Source organism: Linepithema humile, chromosome 5, assembly GCF_040581485.1.
Source record: "Linepithema humile isolate Giens D197 chromosome 5, Lhum_UNIL_v1.0, whole genome shotgun sequence".
In the NCBI taxonomy this organism is placed as follows: Eukaryota; Metazoa; Arthropoda; class Insecta; order Hymenoptera; family Formicidae; genus Linepithema; species Linepithema humile.
In genome coordinates, this window is record NC_090132.1 from 15,392,229 (window position 1) to 15,412,423 (window position 20,195).

Sequence of the window (20,195 nt, forward strand, 5' to 3'; positions counted from 1 at the left end):
TTTACGACCAAACGCTCCCTCCTGTTTCTTTTTACTCAATGGTTTACGGCGGGGGAGGGGGCCGCCATATTCGTTTAGTAATCACCACACATAGAACTCACTATTTGCGTATGTGTGAGAAATGAAAGTCAGATCCTGCGCACAATAAACAAAATAGGAAATAGAAATAGGAATAATTATTAAATATTAGAAATAAGAAATTGGAATTATTTATTTTAAAAATAAAAAGAATAGAAAAAATTAATGCATGAATTAAGAAATAAGAATTAAAACTAATTAATATATTTTATTCTCTTGTTAGATGTAAAATAATTTCTCTTTTTAATATTAAATGATTATTGCTATTTCTAATATTTTGTCTACTGTATGCAGAGCCTCAGAGTAATAAAAGTTAAAGTATTTTATAAAATTTATAGTACAACAATAATAAAACCGCCTAATTTCTTTACGCTTGTCACTCGTTATGTCTAGTGGCACCACACACGAGTGTAACCATGTCACAGACACAGAATCTCTGTGTGAGAATCGCTACATCAATATGGCGAGAAGCAGTCCCCCCCGCACGCTTGAATTACCATCCCCTCTCGCCTAAACTAGGACTTTAGGCCGGTATTCATAGTCCGTTTTTATATTCAAGATCGTCTTAAGCACGAACTTATATTCGCTCTCTTCGTCATACATAGATTGTGTCTGACGAAGAGAGCGAATATAAGTCCGTGCTTAAGACGATTTTGAATATAAGAACGGACTATGAATACTGCCCTTAGACTCGGTCCCTCTATTCCTTATAGCGTTTTCGATTATACAGGATTTGAACGACCCAAGATTGGTTAATGACGTCATTGCAACCTCTCCACCAATGAAAAACTTGCATTTATAGTAAAATAGTGATTGATCAACCCTAGATCGTTCAAACCCCGTTTATTCGAAAACGCTATTAGTCCGTGGTTTACACCGATTGTTTAGTACGCGTACCAAAACTAAGGACGGTATTCTTATGGCCGGTTTATGCTTTGGTTTTAATCTTAATATTAAAGCCGAGAGCACAAGCTTTTACATAATGCGTAATGCATAAGCATAAGGAAATTGATTGGTCTATATATAAGCATAAGCAAATGCATAAGGAAATGGACCAATCAATTTCCTTATGCTTATGCGTTATGCTTTATGCAAAAGTCTGTGCTCCGGCCATAAGAGTTGATAACGTAGAATGCCATAAGGGCGTTTATACTTCCCTAGTCTTAATCTTAGGGCGGTATTCATAGTCCGTTCTTATATTCAAGATCGTCTTAAGCACGAACTTATATTCGCTCTCTTCGTCAGACACAATCTATGTGTGACGAAGAGAACGAATATAAGTCCGTGCTTAAGACAATCTTAAATATAAGAACGGACTATGAATACCGGCCTTAGTCTTAATCTTAATCTTATGGCCGGAGCACAGACTTTTGCATAAAGCATAAAGGCCGGAGCACAGACTTTTACATAAAGCATAACGCATAAGCATAAGGAAATTGATTGGTCTATATATAAGCATAAGCAAATGCATAAGGAAATGGACCAATCAATTTCCTTATGCTTATGCGTTATGCTTTATGCAAAAGTCTGTGCTCCGGCCATAACGCATAAGCATAAGGAAATTGATTGGTCCATTTCCTTATGCATTTGCTTATGCTTATATATAGACCAATCAATTTCCTTATGCTTATGCGTTATGCTTTATGTAAAAGTCTGTGCTCCGGCCTTTAGTCTTATGGCCGGAGCACAGACTTTTGCATAAAGCATAACGCATAAGCATAAGGAAATTGATTGGTCCATTTCCTTATGCATTTGCTTATGCTTATATATAGACCAATCAATTTCCTTATGCTTATGCGTTATGCTTTATGCAAAAGTCTGTGCTCCGGCCATAAGACTAAGGCCGGTATTCATAGTCCGTTCTTATATTTAAGATTGTCTTAAGCACGGACTTATATTCGCTCTCTTCGTCACACATAGATTGTGTCTGACAAAGAGAGCGAATATAAGTTTGTGCTTAAGACGATCTTGAATATAAGAACGGACTATGAATACCGCCCTAAGATTAAGATTAAGACCGAAGCATAAACCAGCCATAAGTCGTCATTGTCGTCTTAAGATACTAATATGGCTTTTTGATTGGTTCATAGCATTTTAAGACAATATTTAAGACAATCTTAAATATAAGAACAAACTATAAATACCGGCCTAAATCTGCTTCTCCGATAGGTATAAATCGTTTAGTGTAAAATCTACACCAATCAAAGAAGCTGATTTAGTATTTGGTACGCGTACTAAACAATCGATGTAAACTAACCCATTGCCAAACTTTCCGCACTAGTGTACACTAGTGACATTAAAGCGTTCTTATACTGAATGGGCACTGAATCGCGAGCCGAGAGAGAACCACATGTCGTGTATTGCTGTCCTTCTACGTACAGTCAAGTTCGAAACTCTTGAAAATCCTTTTCGACGATACTTAGAAAAATTTTGTATAGTCAGCCTCCGAAGTTCAATATTTTATTAACTATTAATCGAATCTCTTTTTTCATTAGAATTATCTTTATATTTCTTAAAGTACTTTCTAGAATGCCAGTCAGAACCATCAAGACCTCTTAAAAATTTTTTTCGTCGAAAATTTCGTGTTATTGCACTTTTTTAAAGTTGTTTTTCAACTTTTCCTGGACAAATATTTTAAAAAATTATAGAGAACTCCTAAACATGCATAAATATATTGTAATTCATCATCAGAACTAATCGGTCTAAAAATTTTTTTTTGTTTTTTCTATTTTTTAATCCGATTTTAAAAATGTTTTTTACTTATGAGGAATTCTAGAGTGCTTCAAAAAGAAGCATATAAACTATTCGATTCATTCAGAACTATTCGATCTTGAAATCAGGTTTGAAGTTAGCATCCATTTTTCAACCCCAACTATGGGGGTATCGCTGGAGCTCTTTTTAAAAATAAAAGGAAACGCTAGAACTTTTCAAAAAGAAGCTGGAACTCTAATCAAAACTATGAAATTTTAATGTCGGGGTGCTAACTTCACACACCCTAAAAGCTGCATCGCCCACAAAATAATACGCTATTTTATTGTACCAGAAAGAGGAGCATAACCTGATGATAATCATTTAGACTATCTCTTTATAAATTAATAGGACAAACCACCAACGTCTATTTCTCCAATGTTTATGTCTTCTTTTCTTCTTTAATATAAGTAAAATTCTCATTAACTGAAAAACTAAATATAATAATAAAAATGTTGCTCTGGGATTGGAGATTTCCTACAATTGTATTCGGTCAGCAATATTAAAATCCATACCGTTTATTTTTGGCTGTTATGGCTGTATGACATAAAATTTCTATCTTATATTCCTATCTTATAATTTATATCTTATATTTCATTATGTTATATTTTATTTCTATTCCTATAATTCTGATTTCTAATATTTAAAATGTATTCTTATTCTTAACATTTTCCTTATTGTGCATTAGAACCTTAGCTCTATGTGTTTACTAAAAACAGTTTCTTAATTTCAATATTAATCGTATTCATATAGACAGGACTGGGCAAAAAGTATTTGAAATACAAAATACTGTCAATCTTAATATGTTGATAGAAGACTTTTTACTTTCTATTTCAAATACTTAATTATGTATTTTGCCCAGCCCTGCATATAGACAAACAAATTTCTTTTATTTTGTAGTTTTTAAATCATATAAAAGAAAATCTTTTTCTTGGATCGGTATTTGAATTTGGAAGTGATCTAACAGCATTCAAAAGAGACTTCAGATTGGGATATTTACTATTATTAATAGAGTATTGATGTAAAATTTGTTTCCACATGTCATCAAAATTTAATTCTGAAAGGTTTTGTTTTTCTGCGGTTCTAAAATCTAGATATAAAGCACTCCATTCTTTCCTTAAACTATTTTGGTCGAAACCACCAAAGGTTTGAGCGATAAAAACAACATCATTGTAAGAAGTTCCTCTGTCAGGATCATTTAAAGCTGTCTCTGCTTCAAAAACTTTTAATTTAGATAAAAATTTGTCATTAATCGGTAATCTTTTACTCATTTCTTCGGCAGCAGTTATGTAAAATTTTAAACAATTCTCTCGAACATTTTCAACAAGGTTCACGTGTCCTTCCTTTATTAATTTTTCTAAATATTCTTCGCATTCTGATCCTAGATTAACTTTATCCAAAGCTTTTTGATTTTCTTTTTGAGAAAATTGATTATTACACAAATGTTGTGCAAAATTTTCTTTCAAAAAATATTTAGAAAATATAGTTAAAAACTCTACTGATTTTGATTGCAATAAATGAATTTTTGTCTCCAGAGTTTGAAAAAATACATTAAATGAATTGAAACAATTTAAAATATGTTTTAAAAAAAATAAATATGCTTTTATATCAAGACTTTCCATTAGAATTAATAAATCCAGCTGTTCAGACTCTGTATTTTCATTTCTAGCCATTTTAATAAAAAAAAACTTGATAATATCCCAAGACTCCAGAAGTTTTTTAACAAATGAATAGTGAGAAAGCCACCATGTACCAGACAAATTTTTGTAGTTTGTTTCCTGAAAACATTCATTAAATACTTTATAAATAATCGACTTTTTGGAACTATTGTTAATATAATTTGTGATCTCTTTTAAAAATTCTGTGCAATGCTTTGGTATGTTATTATATGCAGTTTCGACAGCTAATGCAGTGGAATGACATGGACATGAAAATGTTAACAAATTTTTACAAGTTTCTTTCAGCTTTCTTTTAAATAATAAATATTTGTCTGCTTTATCAGATGGATTACTGCATGATAAAGCAACAATATTTAAAAATGGAATATTAAGTTTCGACATTTCACATTGAAATGTATGAAACAATTTTTCCTCAGACTTATTTTTTTCATCAATATTAATGAATTTTACAAATTGTGAGCGAATATCTAATGTTTCAGGATCAACGTACCGAACAAAAAACGTTATGTATTTTTTATCAAAAAAATCAAATGTTTCATCAATAAAAATTGAAAATTTTGTCTTTTGAATGCTGTTGATCACACGGTTCATCTCTATTGGATATAACACATTCATAATTATGTTTTTACATTTTGTGCGATCCATATCCATACTTTTTAACGCATCATAATCGTCTCCTATTTGTTGGAAAAAGCTGAGAATATCTTCTGCAGTTTGATATGGAATATTTTTATCAGCAATCAATGCGGCAAATCGAATTTCTGCTGATTTCTTTCGCTCTTCAAATGTAACATGTGACGATTCATTCCTTAATTTGTTGTTACTTTGGTTTAGTTTGATTGTTTCATTTACTTCATTTGTTTCGTTTGTTTCTATATTATTCTGTTCAGACAATTTTATGTGTGCTTTGGATTTTGCATGACGAAAGATTTGCGATATACCACCTACAATACATTTATTACAGAACGAGCAAAGAGATAAATTTTCATTATGTGGAACGTCAGATAGCCATGGCTTAAATTGCTTAATATCTAACCATTTTTGTTGAAATTTGCTTCTTCTCGGCATTTTTTTAATAGAACTTACATTGTTACTATTTAATAATGATGTATTTTCTTTCATATTATTTTTATGACATGTAGAATTTGCATGTCTTAAAACGTGCGATAAGCTGCACGACATCTTTCTGTCGCATATGGTACAATAAAAAAGGTTATCATTAAACTCTACTTTACTTATCCAAGATTTAAATCTATCGTCTTTGAGCCAATTTGCTGAAAAGTTTCGTTTAGGTCTTTTTTTAAAATTATCACACATTTTTATGTAGAACAGAAAATATATAAAAATTTAAAATAACAAAGACTGATATACAGAAGATATCCTCACACAGGGTTTGAAGAAGGTTTTATCATGTATATGTACCTTCAGCTTAAAACAATTGAGAGCTTTTTGACAACAAATTCTGCTCCTTATCCTCTCCTCTTTTCACTATTATTGATGTCTTCATTCATCGAGTCACTCGATGTATTCCTTTTCATCAATTGATGCGTCAAAATTATTAGTCTTCTGTATAATTGATTAATACTCGATTCTTTTCTTTCCACATCGATACTTCTTTAAGGTGTACTTCCTGTTAAACTATCTTCTCCTTCTTCTCTCCTAGCTTTTCTAAATTAAGTGACCAATCTTCTTAAAAAACTTATACAAGGCTTCAAATGTTGCAAAGTTTTCCTCTATCAAAACGTTCTGTAAATTGTAGATATTTAACCTTAAATTTCTGGAATTTGTGTGTGTGTGATAAACCTTCCGCTCTTTCTGCATTATATTTTCTACATCTGAAGATTACATGGTTTGGTTGGTATCCTCTATACTATAAGCTTACCTCTCATTATTTATGTCCTTTTCTATATAATGATGTGTATAGTGATGTGCCCTAAGTCTATTAATCATGCACATAGTTTGTGTGCTATAGGAAAATTAAAAGCATCAAAGAAAAACTTATAATACAGATGTCTTCCTCGTTGATTTGAACATTTTCAGTCCAAAAGTTTAGAAAAAACTGTCAATTTTTGTTCATGCAGATGTCGAGAATTCCGTAAAATACCGAATGTGGAATTAGTACATAGAATGTTCACTATTTCTCTTAATTTATATTCAAAAAGTGAAACTGCAAAAAATTAAACTATTGTATTATATTAAAGATTATTTAAATTTGAAAAATACAAATACATACCTGCAATTTTAAATCAGATATTATTTATCTATTTATACAGCTTATCGCCGTCTTTGATCCTCTTGCAGATGCTCAAAACCAAAGAGAACTAGTTAAGTGAAAATGATCTTAGAAGTGAACACGAGACTACATCACACACACAACCGAGAACTGCGTATTTATTTTAGCTGCGATTTTATTTTGTCGACAAATTATCGTAACACGTGTGACACTATTCACGATTGTCGTATGAAGTCGAATTTGTTATAAAACCTATATATGTGAAACACTTGCAGCTTTAATCGTAGTGCCAGATTTGAGACGAAAGCATCAACTGCTATAAGGCCATTACACGTAAAAAAGTTTAGTTACAGGTGTAATATGTAAGCAAATCGACGATAGAATGACTCGCTCACTGTGATTGGTCGATTTGCTTACGCTTTGTGGCCCCTACATACAGGAAACGCGTGCAAAGCAACACGGTAGCCAATCAACTGACAACTTTTCCATAAGAGTGAAAGATTGATTGGCTACCGTGTCGCTTCTTGTCGCGCGGCAAGCGTTACCTCGTCCTGTGTGCAAGAGGCCCGAAGCTTCAATTCTTGAATTCATGCGAAAAATTTTCGTATTTATGCAAAAATAATGCTGCGCAATCCCTGATTGGTGTATATTTTTAAATCTAAAAGTATATATTAATCAGTAATCGCGTGTAGTGTTATGGCCGGAGCACAGACTTTTGCATAAAGCATAACGCATAAGCATAAGGAAATTGATTGGTCCATTTCCTTATGCATTTGCTTATGCTTATATATAGACCAATCAATTTCCTTATGCTTATGCGTTATGCTTTATGTAAAAGCTTGTGCTCTCGGCTTTAGTCCGTGGACCGAATCGATTTAATTGGATAAAAAAAATTATTTGATATGGTTGATACGATTGGAAGTCAACTTTAATATAATTTTAACCTGTCAAACTATGCACTTAAATAAGCCACAAGTAGGATCATCCTCCGGTCTAGTCCGGGCAAAAGGAAACGCAGCTATGTATACAGTTCACTGGCGTTAAGAGAAATCACGTGACCAAAAACTGCTGTAGCAGTTGGTCATTATCGGTCACATGTTGTTTACTGCTGAAATTTGAACGTCAACGTAAAAAGGCACCTTGAGTGATATGTTTTGCACGTTTGTAAATACGAAATTAGTTGTACAACGTTTAATAACGGACATACTTGCTGTTATTGTGAATTTCAGGCTCTTTCGTACTTTGCTGAACTGTCTATGCAATGGCTATAATAACGGACTTACCCATTAATGTGATTATTATCATCTTGTGCAATAAGAGCATCAGCTTTAAGGATATTATAAGTTTAGCTCTCTCATGCAACAAATTTTACAAGTTATTAACCACTGACAATGAACTTTGGCAGAAGAAATTTTATCAGAGGTATTTTTTCACATTGGTTTTTATGCAAACAAGCTTAATTTATCTTATTCGGGATGCAAGTTTAGTGATAAGCAAATATCTTATTTCATTTGCCTTGAATAAATTTTTTATTTTAGTCAAAATTTGAAATGTATAGTAACGTATGTTTTAAAATTTTCATTTCGGTTACGATAACTTTATCTGGCTTGTATAATTTTGAAAAATTATATAAAGGAACTGTAAAATGTGTAAAATTATATAACTTTGGAAAATGACATGCATTTTTTGTTTTAATTTTAGATGGCCTCATCTAAGAGAAGAATATGACGAACAACTGTGCCTAGAAAATAAAAGTTTTCTTGAACAAGTAAAAGCAGGTGTAAAATGTAAGAAAGAATTATGGTATTACTTGTCGGTGAAATCTAGACACGATTATTATTATTACCAAAATTACAAAGATTATTATTACGAAAATTTCGAAGATTATGATTACGAAAATTACGAAGATTATGATTACGAAAATTACAATGATTATGATTTTGATGTTGAATTTAGGCATTTTTGTTCACTGTTTGATCCAGATAAAGGCGCATATTTTATGAATTATTATTTCTTTGTAAATGAGCTGATGAGCTCGATTACAGGTCCTCTAATGTAAGATTTAACAAATTGTTAAAACAGCAGATTATAACACATTTATTGCATATTTAATTAAGAAAATATTAGATTTTAAATATTGTATACAAAATGTTTTAGAGTATTTAATTTCACACGAAGATTTCACGCAATAAATCTTCTTTCATACCTGCACTATTATCGTTTAAGGAAGAAGGTACACGAATTTCTAAATTATCCTGAAAAACAACAGATTTTAGAAAAAGCAGTCTTTATTGTAGCACAATGGTATCAACCCGTGCATCAACCCCAGAAATATATGTCTTACTTGTATGTGAGTACGTCACTGCATAAGATTACAGAGCAGGTATTGGAGTGCCTTCGAAATGAATATCCTGCGCATCCAATATGCTCAATATCAGAAGAGCAGCTTTCTTTTTGGGAAAACAGTAATATCGATGATAATCATTGGAATAGCATAGAAGGAAGACAGATTATAGAGAGTCTTTGTAAAGTTTTATATGATAAATTATGTTTTCGTGGAACTGTATTTTACACGAGTGAGAGTAACATTCTCAAATACTCTTGCATAGATCGCGTAAGTTATAAATTATAATACATTATGAATACTTAACGTTGTCAGCACAGTTCTTTGCTTGTTATGTCTTATAATATATTAATATTTTTTATTGTAATTTGTGACAGGTTTTTAAACATAAAATTGGTACCAGTGTAATTCTGGCAACAATATATCATAGTGTGGCGAGAAGACTTGGAATACGCTGCGATATAATATTCCATAAATTTAAGGATGAGTTCTTCTTATGCTGGAGAGCGAAATAGTATAAGTATAATTTTAATGCAAGCCTAAATTTTCATCCTTATCATATTTATACGTATATCTTTTTTATCACAGTCATACCACAAATCTCAAAGAAGAAGAATGTTTTGACATTGAATTCATGCGTAATGAACAAACAGTCGGTACAAATGACTGTCCTATAATTAATATTGCAAAATATGGTATTGATGAATATACGAAGAAAAGTCCTGTAGAGGTTAGCAGTTATTTATATTTTATAGTTAAGTAATAGTTAAAGAAGATAATAGATAACAGAAAATCAGTTGTAGATGCTAGCTAATATGTGTTATGACAATATGGAGCATATTTTATTAATATGATTTTATTAATATTATTTATAATTTTATTAATAATGATAATATTAATAATAGAAGAAAAAGGAATAAAATAAATTTACAATTTTAGCTTTGCTTATGTCATAATCTTTATTTCAAGGTGATGACATATATGAATACTGGTTTGTATTTAGAAATTGGTGACGTAGAAAGTGCAACACGAACGTATGGGGAATTACAGAATCTAATAGAACAGTACACTTGTAATTGAAGAACTAGGTCTCATATATGTACAGCATCAGACGGATTTATCCAATCTCATAGTTATGTTGCAGAAGATTCGGGTACCCTAATAAAAATATTTTTCTGAAAATTTAACGAAATTTTGCTGAAATGTATTTGAAAATTTCTCTCAATTAACCCCATTAATTAATTTCATAAATATTTCAGCAATTTTTCATTAAAAAGTAACAGTTTTTAGTTTAATTCAGTAAATTTCATGATAATTATCTCAAAACTCTTTTATTACTTTTCAACAATATATTTTAACTTTCCTTATATTTCATAGTATTACACACATTAAATTTTCATACAAAAAATTATGATTTATTTTGAAATATATTCAGTAATTTTTCAAAAACTTTCATTTTACTTTTCATTGATTTCATAGTACTTTCAGCAAAATATTTCCATTAGGGTATGTATAAATAAATGTGTGCATAACATATACACAAAGAATTATGTATAAAAAAATAAATATAAACAATTTTTTTAATTCTCAAAATTTTCTTATTTTTTATAACATTGTTTTCTTACACTATACAGGAAGAAATTAATATCAGAATGAAAATTTGTATTATGTTCATATAATTTTTTTAAAAATCCAAACATTTCTGTTGCATAAACATGTTTCTATATAAGTATACCTTTAAGTAAAAGATATTTTCAAATAAATTTTGTGCTTCGATATTTCTGCAGGATAATTGTACTAACTCTGAAGAGACAAGATGCGCTGAACAGTTGTTGAATAAATAAAAGTCATATATATGCAGTTACGATATGTAATTACCGCAAGTTATATATGAAATATCTAATTAACGTAGTAACCAAATTATTTAAAGTATTTTATTGTCTTATGAACAAATTATATAATTAAAAATGATGAAATAACTGAATTTATTATTTAATATATTTTTGTGAAATTAATGCATGTAAAATAGATAGAGCTGGTAAACAGTGTAAACCTTTAACTATAAAAATATGGACCGTTAGAGTTAACTTCACGCTTTAGCACCCACAAACCAAAAAGAACATTTGAAATTACCGCTTATAAGTGTAAGCGCTCACAGCGCATAAGCATCCAAAGGAAACGCAGCTTATGTATAAAGTTCATTGGCCTGGTGAGAAAACACGTGACCAAAACTACTGTAGCAGTTGGTCATTTTTGGTCACGTGTTGTTTACCACTGAAATTGAACGTCAACGTAAAAAGGCACCTTGAGTGATATGTTTTGCACGTTTGTAAATACGAAATTAGTTGTACAACGTTTAATACCGGACATATTTGCCGTTATTGTGAATTTCAGGCTCTTTCGTACTTTGCTGAACTGTCTATGCAATGGCTATAATAACGGACTTACCCATTAATGTGATTATTATCATCTTGTGCAATAAGAGCATCAGCTTTAAGGATATTATGAGTTTAGCTCGCTCATGCAACAAATTTTACAAGTTATTAACCACTAACAATGAACTTTGGCAGAAAAAATTTTATGAGAGGTATTTTTTCACATTGGTTTTTATGCAAACAAGCTTAATTTATCTTATTCGGGATGCAAGTTTAGTGATAAGCAAATATCTTATTTCATTTGCCTTGAATAATTTTTTATTTTAGTCAAAATTTGAAATGTATAGTAACGTATGTTTTAAAATTTTCATTTCGGTTACAATAACTTTATCTGGCTTGTATAATTTTGGAAAATTATATAAAGGAACTGTAAAATGTGTAAAATTATATAACTTTGGAAAATGACATGTATTTTTTGTTTTAATTTTAGATGGCCTCATCTAAGAGAAGAATATGACGAACAACTGTGCCTAGAAAATAAAGGTTTTCTTGAACTAGTAAAAGCAGGTGTACAATGTATGAAAGAATTATGGTATTACTTGTCGCTGATGTCTAACTATTACAAACGCTATTACCAAGATAATTTTGATGTTGACTTTATGCATTTTCATTCACTGTTTAATCCAGATAAAGGCGCATATTTTATGAATTATTATTTCTTTGTAAATGAGCTGAGAAGCTTACTTACAGGTCCTCTAATGTAAGATTTAACAAATTGTTAAAACAGCAGATTATAACGCATTTATTGCATATTTAATTAAGAAAATATTAGATTTTAAATATTGTATACAAAATGTTTTAGAAAATTTGATTTCACACGAAGACTTCAAGCAATAAATCTTCTTTCATACCTGCAGTATTATCGTTTAAAGAAGAAGGTGCACGAATTTCTAAATTATCCTGAAAAACAACAGATTTTAGAAAAAGCAGTCTTTATTGTAGCACAATGGTATCAACCCGTGCATCAACCCCAGAAATATATGTCTTACTTGTATGTGAGTACGTCACTGCATAAGATTACAGAGCAGGTATTGGAGTGCCTTCGAATTGAATATCCTGCGCATCCAATATGCTCAATATCAGAAGAGCAGCTTTCTTTTTGGGAAAACAATAATATCGATGATAATCATTGGAATAGCATAGAAGGAAGACAGATTATAGAGAGTCTTTGTAAAATTTTATATGATAAATTACGTTTTCGTGGAACTGTATGTTACATTTGTTCGAGTGAGAGTAACATTTTCAAATACTCTTGCATAGATCGCGTAAGTTATAAATTATAATACATTATGAATACTTAACGTTGTCAGCACAGTTCTTTGCTTGTTATGTCTTATAATATATTAATATTTTTTATTGTAATTTGTGACAGGTTTTTAAACATAAAATTGGTACCAGTGTAATTCTGGCAACAATATATCATAGTGTGGCGAGAAGACTTGGAATACGCTGCGATATAATATTCCACAAATTTAAGGATGAGTTCTTCTTATGCTGGAGAGCGAAATAGTATAAGTATAATTTTAATGCAAGCCTAAATTTTCATCCTTATATTTATACGTATATCTTTTTTATCACAGTCATACCACAAATCTCAAAGAAGAAGAATGTTTTGACATTGAATTCATGCGTAATGAACAAACAGTCGGTACAAATGACTGTCCTATAATTAATATTGCAAAATATGATATTGATGAATATACGAAGAAAAGTCCTGTAGAGGTTAGCAGTTATTTATATTTTATAGTAATAGTTAAAGAAGATAATAGATAACAGAAAATCAGTTGTAGATGCTAGCTAATATGTGTTATGACAATATGGAGCATATTTTATTAATATGATTTTATTAATATTATTTATAATTTTATTAATAATGATAATATTAATAATAGAAGAAAAAGGAATAAAATAAATTTACAATTTTAGCTTTGCTTATGTCATAATCTTTATTTCAAGGTGATGACATATATGAATACTGGTTTGTATTTAGAAATTGGTGCCATAGAAAGTGCAACACGAACGTATGGGGAATTACAGAATCTAATAGAGCAGTACATTTGTAATTGAAGAACTAGGTCTCATATATGTACAGCATCAGACGGATTTATCCAATCTCATAGTTATGTTGCAGAAGATTCGGGTACCCTAATAAAAATATTTTTCTGAAAATTTAACGAAATTTTGCTGAAATGTATTTGAAAATTTCTCTCAATTAACCCCATTAATTAATTTCATAAATATTTCAGCAATTTTTTATTAAAAAGTAACAGTTTTTAGTTTAATTCAGTAAATTTCATGATAATTATCTCAAAACTCCTTTTATTACTTTTCAGCAGTATATTTTAACTTTCCTTATATTTCATAGTATTACACACATTAAATTTTCATACAAAAAATTATGATTTATTTTGAAATATATTCAGTAATTTTTCAAAAACTTTCATTTTACTTTTCATTGATTTCATAGTACTTTCAGCAAAATATTTCCATTAGGGTATGTATAAATAAATGTGTGCATAACATATACACAAAGAATTATGTATAAAAAAAAAAATAAATATAAACAATTTTTTTGATTCTCAAAATTTTCTTATTTTTTATAACATTGTTTTCTTACACTATACAGGAAGAAATTAATGTCAGAATGAAAATTTGTATAATGTTCATATAAATATTTTAAAAATCCAAACATTTCTGTTGCATAAACATGTTTCTATATAAGTATACCTTTAAGTAAAAGATATTTTCAAATAAATTTCGTGCTTCGATATTTCTGCAGGATAATTGTACTAATTCTGAGGAGACAAGATGCGCTGAACAGTTGTTGAATAAATTTAAAAGTCATATGTATATATATTTGTGATGATAAGGTATCAGTTGCAAAAAATCTATAGAAGCATTTTTAACATAATATTATAATTTATATATTAGTTTATAATATACAGTTTTATACTATTTTCTAACTTACAATAATTCGTAAACATTTACATATTTTTTTAAGAATAGAATTATTTTCTCCAAAAATTGAAACATATAGTGTATTGATTCTTCCTCACATAAACATGTTTCAGATTTCTTATTGAAAAACCTTTAAACTCATAAATCATTAAAATATATTATCTCTGTGTCTGCTTAATTTCAGAAGAGGTCAATACATTCTGTGCACACAAAAGTAGTAAGTATATATAAATTATATTAGAAAATAAATGCGTACAATATCAAATTCCATTTTTTTATACTGTAAGTTATTAAATGTTAAACTCTGCATTACAAAACAATTATTAAATATTTTTTATATTAAATTTTTAAACATATTATACCGGGTGTTTTAGATCACTCGTACACCCCATTTAAAAACGAGGGAAGTGGTTATTTAAAAAAATGGTTTTAACAGAAGTTGTTGGTGATCAAGTAATGCATTACATGGGCATATGCGATTGACCTTGAATGGCGTCGTGAAGGTCATGTCAAGGTCGACTTGAATTTTTTAAATCCGACCGTGCGACCTCCACGCGGTACATCTTGGGTAATACTAATGCCGGCGGTACTTAAATTTTAAAGTCTCATAACTCAGGAAGATCTCAACTAAAAAGAGTTTGTAACCAGTGTTTCGAAAACGCCTTGACGTTAGCTACAAGAATATGAAATAAAAAGTAAGGATTCCCATTTAAAAAATTCAAGTTGACCTTGACATGACTTTCACGACGTCATTCAAGGTCAATCGCATATGCCCATGTAATGCATTACTTGATTACCAATAACTTTTGTCTGAAACATTTTTTAAAATAACCACTTCACTCGTTTTTAAATGGGATGTACGAGTGGTCTGAAATACGCAGTATATACATAGTTCAAATTCTATAATACATTATATATTTTAAATACTAACATAAGATTATAAAAATATATCTATAAAATGTATATAAAAATTTTGTATATTTTAGTCAAAGTTCATATTATTACGCCGTTCTATGTCTCTAATTTCTAGCATATCTGTTTTGAGATGCAGTTTCATAATTTCCCTCCATATGTCCAATCTATGCTGTTCATTATCGACACCAAGCCGCAACAAGATGTTTTCGTTTATTCTTAACAATACTCTTCCTGTAATGTCATGCTTAAAAAGACATGAAACATTGTTTACTATGTAACACATTTTCTTCAATAAGAAAGTGATGTATATTTACAAATTTCTCTAGTACACAAAGTATTATAGTTACAGGAAACAGAATAAAACAAATGTTGATAAAAGTATTCAAAGAATATAAACATAAATTTCATAATAAAAAAAATACTCACATGTAAAAACTTTTCATGATACAGCTGATAATAGTCACTACAGTGTCGTCTCAACCACTTTTGCACGTCTAACACGTTCCATAAATACACCGGACGAGGTCGAGCTGTCTTGTTCTGCAACAAAGTGAAAACTTATGTTAATGAACATTATTCCATCTATACAATTTATATATCTTAATATTCTTACTTTCGGTTTATTGCTAGGATTAATAATTTCCTCTACCATCGTATTTCGTCAGTGAATTATAAAATATAAATCTTTTTATAGATATAAAAAACAGCACAAACACACACACCAGCAGTATAAAGTGATATATGATCTAAATTGATCTAAATGCTTCTTCTTCTTTCTTGATAATGGCTCCGGAAAGGCAAGATCCTCACCATATGGCCATATGGCTCTGAGAAATAGATCTAAAGGCTGTGTAATGTGATTAGTAACGCCCGCATCAAACTATGCAATTTGTTGCAGCAACTCGCAAGCAATCTAGTAAATTACTAAAAATGCACCATACAGCACACAATATTTCTAGTAATTTACTAGATTGCTTGTGAATTGCTGCAACAAGTTGCATGGACTACGTTTACACGGCTCGATTTAGAGCCACCGCACAAGCTTCTCTGGTGCACCGATAAGCACCTTGTGCGGTGGCCCTTACGCCGAAGTTATAACATTAATGTTATAACACGGACTAAGGAATAGAGGGACGGAGCACAAGCTGTACCGGGGAGCACGTTTGCAAGAGGGGGGGGGGGGGGGGGCGCCATATTTGTTTAGTAATCACCACACATAGAACTCACTATTTGCGTATGTGTGAGAAATGAAAGTCAGATCCTGCGCACAATAAACAAAATAGAAAATAGAAATAGGAATAATTATTAAATATTAAAAATAAGAAATTAGAATTATTTATTTTAAAAATAAAAAAAATAGAAAAAATTAATGCATGAATTAAGAATTGAAATTAATTAATATATTTTATTCTCTTGTTAGATGTAAAATAATTTCTCTTTTTAATATTAAATTATTGTTTATTGCTATTTCTAATATTTTATCTACTGTATGCAGAGCCTCAGAGTAATAAAAGTTAAAGTATTTTATAAAATTTATAGTACAACAATAATAAAACCGCCTAACCTCTTTCCGCTTGTCACTCGTTATGTCTAGTGGCACTACTCGAGTGTAACCATGTCACAGACACAGAGGGCTTGTTCGTTTAGCTACACTGGGGCTGCTCTGGTTCTGCTCTACACAGGATAATACAGGACAGATAAATAGTTTGTCCTGTATTATCTTGTTTAGAGCAGATCCAGAGCTGCCCCAGTGCAGCTAAACGAACAAGCCCAGAATCTCTGTGTGAAGCCTTGTGTCCACGATACTAGAACTCGGTCCGAGATCTCGGACAGAGGAAAAGTTACTAGAACTCAGATCATGTACACACTGATAGCGTTTTCGATTATACAGGATTTGAACGACCCAGGGTTGATCAATCACTATTTTACTATAAATGCAAGTCTTTCATTGGTGGAGAGGTTGCAATGACGTCATTAACCAACCCTGGGTCGTTCAAATCCTGTATAATCGAAAACGCTATGAATTTGGATGCAAAACTCGAATAAGAAGCTCAAACGAAAAAATGCGTTGCGTCCCATTTTTCGGTACGAGTTATTGCGAGTTATTAGATTTTACTAGTTTCTTTTACTATCTGTCAAGACAAAATATAAGATACTTATAGTGATACGAGATACTGTGAACTAGAGACCCTAAAAAGAGAGACTCGCCAACTCGTCACGTGACTGTTAGTGGACTCTGATTGGCTGGTGTATAGATCGCACATTTGTGCCCCGTGTGCACCATAAAGCTACACTGAACTACACTATGAATACCGGCCATACCATGGTGGAAAGAAACAAGGTGAGTTATTCTCGTGGTTGCGCAGTAGTCTAAAGGTAGTGGGGAGCGGACAGCCAATCATAGGGGGCCCATTTCATGAAAATTCAGTATGGCTGATGGCTGATGACATGCTTTATTAACGTATATAAAGTGTATACAGTGTTCCTCTTAAAAAAATATATAGTGTTCGTGCAGAGAGTTTTCTTAAATTTGGAAAAGACCGATGTGACCGTCGTGTAAGTAATAAATAAATATATAATATGAAGATTTGTTTAGAGTTTGGTGTAATATGTAATATTATGTGACTTTATCTTTGTAGACAGTATGCCGACCTGTTGCATTAAAAATTGTAATAGTCGCAGTATTTATTTATTTACAATACTGTTTTGATTTTTTAATCAGCTGTGAACGTTTGAATTTTGCGCGCATAAAATGGGTCCCCTGTGATTGGTTGACAAGCAAGTCCCCCAACTCTTTGCCGCCATTATGCGCAATAACTCACCTTGTTTCTTTCCACCATGGGCCATACGACACGCCTTTTTGGTCGTCAATCAAAACCTGTCGATACATTTTTTTCAAATCGGCAGCAATTGCAATCGCATGTAATCTAAATCGCAAAATTATATTTATTATGTTGTCTTGTAAATTTGCTCCGGTCATTAATGTGTCGTTTAATGAAATGCCAGACGCGGTTTTCGCAGAGCCATCGAATACTACGCGTAGTTTCGTTGTAACGCTCGATTCGCGTAACACACCGTGATGCGGTAAATATATCGGTGTTCTAGTGCTCGCTTTCTTGGTTATTTTAGACATATGATTTAGTTGAATGTATTCTTGCATAAATTTTGAATAAAAATCGTAAAATTCTTGATTTACTTGAAATTTGCGTTCTAAATATTTCAATCGTCTTATTGCTATTTCTTTCGATTCGCCGAGCTCCGCTCTGTTTTCTCGGAAGGGCAACCTCACGACGAAACAACCAGACGAGTCTCGACTCATCGTGTTTACGAAATAGTCCTCACACGCTTGCTCTTCTATAGACATCATAACGCGTTTTTCTACCGGATATTCTTCTAATTCCCAAAATTTTAACATTATTTCGTTAATTGAGCTTTGTTTCAAGAATAAACACGTATGAACATTTAATGATGATTGATTTCTTAATTGATTTGCAACTAGATGATCTGGTATTGAGCCTGCTAATATCCAACCGAGTTTGCTATTTTGCAATACAGGTAATTCGTCGCCGAGCTCAATTTTTCCGGTTTCTAACAATTGAAAAAAGAATTCTCCGCCTATGAGCGCATCTATGTTGCTCGGATTGCCGAATAACGGATCGGCCAACTTGATATTTTCCGGCATTGACAATTTAGAAACTAAAATAGACACCGATGGTAATTCTCGCGTTATTCTCGGAACGACTAAATAATCGAGATTTAGCTTGTATTCTGAGACTCGCGATTTTAACTGTACTTGACAACCGTGTTTAATTGTACAATTCATATCGCCCAAACCGTTAATGGATTCGTGAACATTGTTTAATTTTAAGCCAAGTTTTTTACATGCGGCCAAAGTTATGAAATTACTTTCGCTCGCGCTATCCAATAGAACTCTTAATTGACAATTGTAATTATTACTTCCCTTAGCGTTTACTATTGCTGTTGACATCAGGACGTGCTTCCGCCTCGTTTCTCCTCGCGCATGATGCACCGACAGTCCGCTCGATGCTTGGGCAGAAGATGCCGCTGCCTCTCGCATTGACTCCGTCGATGAATTCGCATTCCTTGCTGTTCCCACAGGAGCATTGATTGGCCCTTTCCTCAAATTTTTTATTGAGTTGGCTGCTTCCCTTGATTGATGACACAAGGTATTGTGTCGTCCTCCGCATTCTCGACACGAGCCTGACTTGCAATTCGCCACGAAATGATCATTGCGAAGACAATTGATGCACAGCTTTAGGCACATAATTGTCTGAATTCTATCTTCAACCGATGAATTCAAAAATTGGTCGCAGCAATAAATAAGATGCTGGCCTTGGCACAAGTAACATCGTCCTCCTTGAACGTTAGTCGATAACAATGTTTTTATTTGCGATTTCGAAGAAAACGACTGTTTCTGTTTACCGTCATGTCTTTCGTAATTGAATTTTATCTTATTCGTGCTATCTCCCGAATTTTCACTCAGAGATACGCGTTCCAAAACTTGACATCGGCGTTGCAGAAATTCTAATATTGCGTTTGTCGATAAATTTTCTAGATTTTCGGCGTGTTCCTCCCAACGTCTCCTCGTGACGCTATCCAAATTTTTCTCGATCAAATTGAAACCGTGTGAGCTTCGGCGGACGCGGATTAGCTCGCCGGAATCCAGGTTCGGTCGGTTGGGGGTATGTCAAATAAACCAAATACTCGTTTATCAGAAAAATAATGAAACAGTGTTTATTGAGAAAGATGTTGATACGATTTGCCTCGAATGATCTGCTACAATG

At 31.8% G+C, this 20,195-nt stretch overlaps 3 protein-coding genes and 1 non-coding gene across 9 annotated transcripts; 2 read left to right on the forward strand and 2 right to left on the reverse strand.

The window, feature by feature from the left end:
* Window positions 1–3,328: 3,328 nt before the first annotated feature.
* On the reverse strand, window positions 3,329–7,120 carry LOC105667289 (uncharacterized). Its single transcript, XR_010890484.1, has 3 exons — window positions 6,739–7,120; window positions 6,388–6,672; window positions 3,329–6,251 (listed from the first exon to the last, which is right to left on the reverse strand). It is a non-coding gene; the product is annotated as an uncharacterized protein (transcript).
* Window positions 7,121–7,721: 601 nt separating this feature from the next.
* On the forward strand, window positions 7,722–11,005 carry LOC136996887 (F-box only protein 21-like). 4 transcript variants are annotated; one of them, XM_067356077.1, is made up of 7 exons: window positions 7,722–7,873; window positions 7,968–8,160; window positions 8,440–8,793; window positions 8,896–9,352; window positions 9,460–9,596; window positions 9,671–9,812; window positions 10,022–11,005. In XM_067356077.1, the coding sequence occupies exons 2-7, from the start codon at window positions 8,000–8,002 to the stop codon at window positions 10,160–10,162; spliced, it is 1,392 nt and encodes a 463-aa protein (XP_067212178.1). In that variant the 5' UTR covers window positions 7,722–7,873; window positions 7,968–7,999; the 3' UTR covers window positions 10,163–11,005. The 4 variants fall into 4 exon arrangements, with proteins under 4 accessions (XP_067212178.1, XP_067212176.1, XP_067212177.1 ...); XM_067356075.1 differs by having other exon boundaries at window positions 7,732–7,902; XM_067356076.1 differs by lacking the exon at window positions 7,722–7,873 and adding an exon at window positions 7,882–7,898.
* Window positions 11,006–11,378: 373 nt separating this feature from the next.
* LOC105667291 (F-box only protein 21-like) lies at window positions 11,379–14,102 on the forward strand. 3 transcript variants are annotated; one of them, XM_012359006.2, is made up of 6 exons: window positions 11,379–11,669; window positions 11,948–12,217; window positions 12,320–12,782; window positions 12,890–13,026; window positions 13,098–13,239; window positions 13,444–14,102. In XM_012359006.2, the coding sequence occupies exons 1-6, from the start codon at window positions 11,509–11,511 to the stop codon at window positions 13,582–13,584; spliced, it is 1,314 nt and encodes a 437-aa protein (XP_012214429.2). In that variant the 5' UTR covers window positions 11,379–11,508; the 3' UTR covers window positions 13,585–14,102. The 3 variants fall into 3 exon arrangements, with proteins under 3 accessions (XP_012214429.2, XP_067212181.1, XP_067212180.1); XM_067356080.1 differs by having other exon boundaries at window positions 13,508–14,102; XM_067356079.1 differs by having other exon boundaries at window positions 11,382–11,669; window positions 13,474–14,102.
* A 314-nt stretch (window positions 14,103–14,416) lies between these two features.
* On the reverse strand, window positions 14,417–16,403 carry ave (Protein aveugle). Its single transcript, XM_012380650.2, has 3 exons — window positions 16,004–16,403; window positions 15,817–15,930; window positions 14,417–15,634 (listed from the first exon to the last, which is right to left on the reverse strand). Exons 1-3 carry the CDS (start codon window positions 16,040–16,042, stop codon window positions 15,458–15,460), a joined length of 330 nt encoding a protein of 109 aa, XP_012236073.1. The 5' UTR covers window positions 16,043–16,403; the 3' UTR covers window positions 14,417–15,457.
* Between the last annotated feature and the right edge of the window lie 3,792 nt (window positions 16,404–20,195).

What these genes read in the sequence shown, in the direction of transcription:
- LOC136996887 (XM_067356077.1), top strand. Translation starts at nt 8,000, where the DNA reads ATGGCTATAATAACGGACTTACCCATTAATGTGATTATTATCATCTTG. An exon ending in CAGAAGAAATTTTATCAGAG is followed by an intron (nt 8,161 to 8,439) that starts GTATTTTTTCAC and finishes TTTTAATTTTAG; the next exon opens with ATGGCCTCATCTAAGAGAAG. An exon ending in CGAAGAAAAGTCCTGTAGAG is followed by an intron (nt 9,813 to 10,021) that starts GTTAGCAGTTAT and finishes TTACAATTTTAG; the next exon opens with CTTTGCTTATGTCATAATCT.
- LOC105667291 (XM_012359006.2), top strand. Translation starts at nt 11,509, where the DNA reads ATGGCTATAATAACGGACTTACCCATTAATGTGATTATTATCATCTTG. An exon ending in CAGAAAAAATTTTATGAGAG is followed by an intron (nt 11,670 to 11,947) that starts GTATTTTTTCAC and finishes TTTTAATTTTAG; the next exon opens with ATGGCCTCATCTAAGAGAAG. An exon ending in CGAAGAAAAGTCCTGTAGAG is followed by an intron (nt 13,240 to 13,443) that starts GTTAGCAGTTAT and finishes TTACAATTTTAG; the next exon opens with CTTTGCTTATGTCATAATCT.
- ave (XM_012380650.2), bottom strand. Translation starts at nt 16,042, where the DNA reads ATGGTAGAGGAAATTATTAATCCTAGCAATAAACCGAAA. An exon ending in ATCCTAGCAATAAACCGAAA is followed by an intron (nt 15,931 to 16,003) that starts GTAAGAATATTA and finishes ACTTTGTTGCAG; the next exon opens with AACAAGACAGCTCGACCTCG. An exon ending in ATCATGAAAAGTTTTTACAT is followed by an intron (nt 15,635 to 15,816) that starts GTGAGTATTTTT and finishes TGTCTTTTTAAG; the next exon opens with CATGACATTACAGGAAGAGT.